We start from the raw sequence: 6,355 nt of genomic DNA on the forward strand, positions 1-6,355 counted from the left end.
AGATTTAATACAATAGAATCCTACCCCCTCCCCCTTAAAAAAAAAAACACCTTAAGAGAATACATGCTATTCTCTCTCAAACTAAAAGTGTGTCTCCAGCACTTTTGAAATATATTCAGAAAATTAAAAAATCTATTTATTGTGAGTTATGATTATCATGTATACTTGTTTGACATAGATAAACTATAATTCATCTTTTGTCATTCAACGCAGTTGTAACATATGCAAAATATACGTAAACCACTTTCATACTTTTTAGGGAATTTCCCTTCCTGATTGACAATTTTAGACATGTATGCAAGATCAGATAATAAAATTCTGCAGTGGACTAAACATTGTCACCACTACGCTGTAATTATACCTCAAATGACTTATTCTAATTATACCTTAAATGACTTATTCGGTTAAGAGGAAGAAAATCGACTATCGACAGATGTGTTAAAGGTGTTATAATTAATGGTCATAACACGTTCAGGTGTCACTTTGGGGCATAGCCTGTACATATATGTAAATTTATACCAAAAATTGACAGGTCTAATCAACCTTTAATATAATTGGAAGTCAAAGTCATAATCTGTCAGGCTTTTTTTGGCTCAAATTCATTTAAATATATTTAAACATTTGTTTGTGTGGGCAGCTATTGAAACCATCACAACATCTAAAGGACAGTTTACACAATCAAAGTCATCGAAAAGTCTTTCAACAGATTTTTATGACAAATCTTTCATCCTGACTTATTTGACTAAAAAATTTTTTTTCTGATTGATTTTTATGTTGATTTCTGCAACCTTGGCAATAACATAGATCTCTGATAAGGGATCTTAGGAGGTTCTTGGAGAGACTGTCAAGAAATTTTCTAAATTGTTCCCACTTCATAATTATAGGGTTTTATTCCCTTGAACATGTTGAAGGAGTTTTTTTTTCATCACAAATGGTCATTATAATGTATATATTTTAAGTACTCTGTAAAAATTAAAAACAAATTCCCTATATGTTGTTGGAAAAAAACTTCTCTCTAATATTCAAAGGTACTTATGTTCATGTGTATGCTTTTCTTAATCACAAATTTACACAATTTAATTCTATGAAATCAGATTTCTCATTTGAATTAAAACCAAAATTTATTTGTCTGTATTTGCAGAAACATAGATGTGAAAAACAGGATCAGAGACATATATACATATCTGACAGAATAAAGTGGTAAAATACATATTATAACCTCTTAGTATAAAGATTTATCAAAAAGATCAACCAATTTATGTTTGAAAAAGATCATACAATAAGAACCTGACAATACATAATCAAGTTTGATAATCTGATATCTTGAAGACATTGACTTTTGTGTATCATCAGGATGGATTATCAATGGTAGATGATAGATATAGGCCTCGGGACAGTTGACCTCAAATTATAGTTCTGTCATCACAATGGTATACCTTTGTTTGCTTTGGTTTTTGTGGTTTAACAATAAACTAGAAAGCATGGTTTACCTTTGTGTAAAACCTCTTGTGTAAATATAACAAAAATAAAACTGTCAGTCATACCCATGTCACTTTCTTCTCTCACAAATTTAATTGATTCATTGTGACCTACTTATGATTTGTATTTTTGCTATTTCATTCTAAAAGAAAAAGCTGGGTGATCTAATTAACTAATTTAATTATACCCCTTGACTCCTTAAGAGAGGACTCATGAAATATACAACACAACGTGAGCATAAAAGAAGTTTGAAGAAAGCCCTTAAAGATACAGGCTAAAAAAATATTTTTTTGGGGAGAATATTTTTTTTATTTATATATATTTGATAATGCATAGAGTAGAGGAACAGAAATCCTAATTCTATTGTTAATAATAAAGTAAACTCCTTGACTCCTTGAGAGACCACTCTTGAAATCTTTTTTGAATAATTTTGTTTTTTTATATATGTAAAGAGGGGGAAAAAATATTTTCCTGTTATAATTAACTAATCTAATTATACCCCTTGACTCATTAGAAGACCTCTCTTGAAACCTAGGTACATAATATTGGCAAAAAAGACAACCATTTAAGATACATAGTAGACATGGTAAAAGAAAATTGTTTATGGGAAATAATCCACTGTTTTTTGCCTTCATGTTTACTTGTTTAGAAAAACAAAAAACTGTTTTTATGATTTATCATTTTAATAATCACATTTTTGTATCTCATAAATATGTGTAGTTTTAATTTATGACCTGGAGAAATACATGAAATATAAATTACATGGTAAGTATAGATTGTGAATGGAGCTTTTTCCCATATCTATGAGTATAAAGTATTTGTTTATTTTTTTTCCTTGTCCATTTATAGAAGTATACACCGAAAAACGTTACTTTACTATTTCTACTTCACTTGCTCATAAACAACTACTCAGTAAGACTAACATTTATAAGAGAAATGGCTACTGGCTTCAAAATATCTTACTCTTTTGAACATTTTTAAGCATGTTGTCCTGTTGTTTCATTGCTCAGACCTTTTATTTTCCTCTTAAATTTGATGTAGCAGGTCAATTGGCATCCTAAGCAACGTTTATTTTTTTAATTGTTACTTTTAAATTTGACAGAAAAAGCTGACACCCATGTCAGAAGTGTTAAGCAATCAGCTTCAAAAGAAAAACACTGCATACATGTACATGGATATGGTTCTCTTATGGCTTATTCAACAGTACCTTACATACAACAAAACTTATGGAAAATTAATCTACAGAATATTTTTGGCTGCAAATCAACCATATGTGTATATAGTAAAAAAAAATATATGCAAAAATAGGCAAATTAAGAAAGTCTTTTCTGGTAGATAAAAATAAGACAATTTACTTATAATTTTAATATTGCGGACAATATACATTGCTTTGTACATGTATATTGTCCCCGCCTTATATTTTTAACTTATTTGTAAATAATAAATTTTCTTGACTTTCAATGCGTCAAAAATTACAGCTTTGATGCACATATTGAATTTAGAAAAGAGGAAAGATCAGCTTAATATGACATGGCATAACATATAAATATTATTGATAAGAAAGTTTCCTTGTCCTGTCAATCTTTTGTATCATATACATGTATATTTGCATAATTATTTGGTTAATTTAATAGCTACATTGAGTACAAGTCCAAGATAGAAAGTAAAAATAAAGTGCATGTAAATTGATGTCATCTACATGTAGTTCAATAATATTTTCTTAATATAAAAAGTAATCTATACTTACTTTTGGGATCCTTGGTGGCCTTTTCTTCTGTTTGGTGGTTTCATTTGGGAAAAATTCAATATCATCCAAGACATAATTATCATAAGAAACTGTTTGGAACTCCATCTCACTGTAAACAGAAAAATAAAACTTTTTATCTACTGAAAAATAAAGCAATTAGTCTAGACTAATTACCCAATCATACAAAATCATTCTTACCTGAGGCACTTTTTCCACTCTGGAACAAGTTTCACAGGAGCTAAACTTCCACAAAAACTTCAGTCAATCGTTTAAATTATGCAAACTTGAATTATTTCCACCGACAGAAACTTGTTAAGAAGTATACCGTTAGATATTATTCTCAGAGTTTCTGACCCAGTTTCTAGCTTAGTATTCACCGATTCATTAACAAATCACCTGTCAAATAATTTTGTGTCGCGCATTTTGATTGGCTAATGTTATAATGTTTTTCTCAATGGAACAAGAGGTCCACTGATATACTTTCGCTTAACTAATGATATTACATACACGTTGCCGATAAAACGGTGGTTGTCTTTTGTGTAACAATTATTTTGCATCATCAATTTAGGTTGCTATAAGGACGTATCGTTAGTTATACGGTAACAAATTGAATTTTGATCTTGTTTTTAGAACACGACAAACATTATTTTTTTTATAGTGTGACATCAGTGGCGGATCCAGAAATTTTCATAAGTGGGAGCCCACTGACTGACCTAAGAGGGGGCCCGCTCCAGTCACGCTTCAATGATTCCCTATATAAGCAACCAAATTTTTTCCCAAAAAGGGGGGCTGCCCCCCCCCCCCCCCTAAATCCGCCTCTTGACATTATTCACTGAGGATCGTATAGATTTTTACTTCTGATTGCTATAGTTTAGTTGAAAGAGTTAGACAGTGGTGGAATGGACCCAGAACTGTATATACGGGTGGGGCGGAAAGGGGGGGGGGTCCTTTGACTAAGTGACTGACCTGCAGGGGGCTCTAGTCAGGCTGAAGTTCAGCCAATCCCTGTCAATCCCTGTATAATCAACCAAATTTTTCCAACAAAAAAGGGGGGACGTGCACCCAGGCCCCTCTAAATCCGCCTTTCAAAGAAGGAGAGCAATTTTAAAACAAACATATATGTAATATGAAGAAAAAAGGATAATTATCATGCCAAACAAATATGAAGAAACAGTGATGAGAAAACAAACATGTACATACATATGTTTATTAATCAACACTAGCCCAAAACACACGGGTATGAACTTGGGTGCCCCAGGAGGGTAAGGATTAAAGAAACTAATGATGACAAGGAATCACACAATAAGCTATCGGATTGGTAAATGTCTGAATGTCTATTATAGTCTAAACACAGTACACTAAACACAAAAGTCATTAACATCGGTATACATGTTTCTCATTACTAGTCTTTAATTGGCGTCCCTCGTCCGTCGTCTTCTGTTAACTTTTAAAAAAATCTTCTCCTCGGAAACTACAGGGCCCAATTTAACCATACTTGGCCACAATCATTATTAGAGTACCTAGTTTAAAAATGTGTCCGGTGACCTTGCCCACTAACCAAGAATGCCGACATTGCTAAAATAGAACATAGGGGTAAAATTGCAGATTTTGGATTATAACTCTGAAACCAAAGCATTTAGAGCAAATCTGACATGGTCAAATTGTAAATCAGGTCAAGATCTATCTGCCCTGAAATTTTCAAATGAAACGGACAACCTGTTGTTGGGTTGCTGCCCCTGAAATGGTAATTTTAAGGAAATTTTGCCGTTTTTGGTAATTATCTTGAATATTATTAAACTATTAAACTATTTATACAGCAATAATGTTCAGCAAAGTAAGCTCTACAAATAAGTCAATATAACAAAAATGGTTAGTCGACCCTTTACAAAAATCTTCTACTCTGAAACTACTGAGACAAATTTAACCAAACTTGGCCATAATCATCATTAGGATATCTAGTTTTTAAAATGTGTCCAGTGACCCGGCCAACCGACCAAGATGGTCTTTCAGAAAATGGAACATAGGGGTAAAATGCAGTTTGGGGTTTATACCTCTAAAACTAAAAAGCATTTAAAGCAAATTTGACGGTTGGCAAAAATGTTCATTAGATTTAGATTAATCTGCCCTGATATTTTCAAAAGAATATGACAACCTGTTGTTGGGTTGCTGCCCCTGAGTTAGTAATTTTTACAGAAATTTGGCAGTTTTTTTTTATATATTATCTTAGATATCATTATAGAATCTAATTATATCTTAAATCTAATACAATAATTATGTTTTAACCATATTTTACATGATTTACATAGAAATGAAAAGTTCCCAATTGAGAAGCTGAACTCGTCTCTTTTGTCGTAGAGTTTTGTTTTCAATTAACCGACCTGATTGTCAGTTTCTAGATATAAGAAATTTGGGGCAGACTCAACTGTATCTGTTGTATCCTTTATCTTTAGTTCGATTCGAAAGATGCGTTCAACATAGTCACCAAATTTTATATTATTTAGCCTGAGAGAACATCATCAATAGCGGAGGTAAGTTTAAGTATACTGCCAACTTCTCTTCTTTCTTCCTGAGAAGTTCCTGTATGAATTCAGTCGCATATGTGAATAAAGGAACAAGTCGGCAAAAAGAGGGGCATAATTTGTTCCAATGAGAATGCAGATTGTTTGTTGAAAAACACGTCCTCCAAACGTAACAAATATGTTGTCAATCAAGAAATCAACTATCTTGATAATGTCTGTTTCAGAGAATTCTAGATTATTATTTATTTGAATCGTGGTGAATTTTTATAAAGTAGGATTCATCCCTCCCTTACTTATGATACCATTCTTTTTTATGAATCAAAGCAAGACCAACTCTTTTAATTTGTCTTTACGTTTGAAATGGGGAATACTTGTGTAGAGTGTAGAAAAGTCAAATGTTTTGATACTATTGCAAGATGAAAGAATCTTAGATTGTACGTACCATAACATACACAGGAGGAGAGTGGATCGTAACCATTGGCTAGCGGAGATGGTACTCTAAAAGATCTTTGATTGTTTTTGGTATCCACATCTGATTCACGTCAGCTCTAGAATAGATAGTTTCACAATAACTGTGAAGCCCGGCTTTGATTGCTGATCAAATTGATAT

The 6,355-nt window shown here is 32.2% G+C and overlaps 1 protein-coding gene across 1 annotated transcript in view; it reads right to left on the reverse strand.

Moving 5' to 3' along the window:
• Nucleotides 1-3,621, reverse strand: part of LOC143079340 (protein C-ets-1-like) — a 37,519-nt gene extending 33,898 nt beyond the window's left edge. Inside the window, exons 1-2 of the mRNA XM_076254594.1 lie at nt 3,425-3,621; nt 3,227-3,335 (exon numbers count right to left, since the gene is read on the reverse strand). Of these exons, the coding sequence (XP_076110709.1) occupies nt 3,227-3,331 (105 nt within the window). The 5' untranslated portion in view covers nt 3,332-3,335; nt 3,425-3,621. The remainder of the gene's footprint in view (nt 1-3,226; nt 3,336-3,424) is intronic.
• Nucleotides 3,622-6,355: the final 2,734 nt, after the last annotated feature.

Source organism: Mytilus galloprovincialis, chromosome 6, assembly GCF_965363235.1.
Source record: "Mytilus galloprovincialis chromosome 6, xbMytGall1.hap1.1, whole genome shotgun sequence".
NCBI lineage: Eukaryota > Metazoa > Mollusca > Bivalvia > Mytilida > Mytilidae > Mytilus > Mytilus galloprovincialis.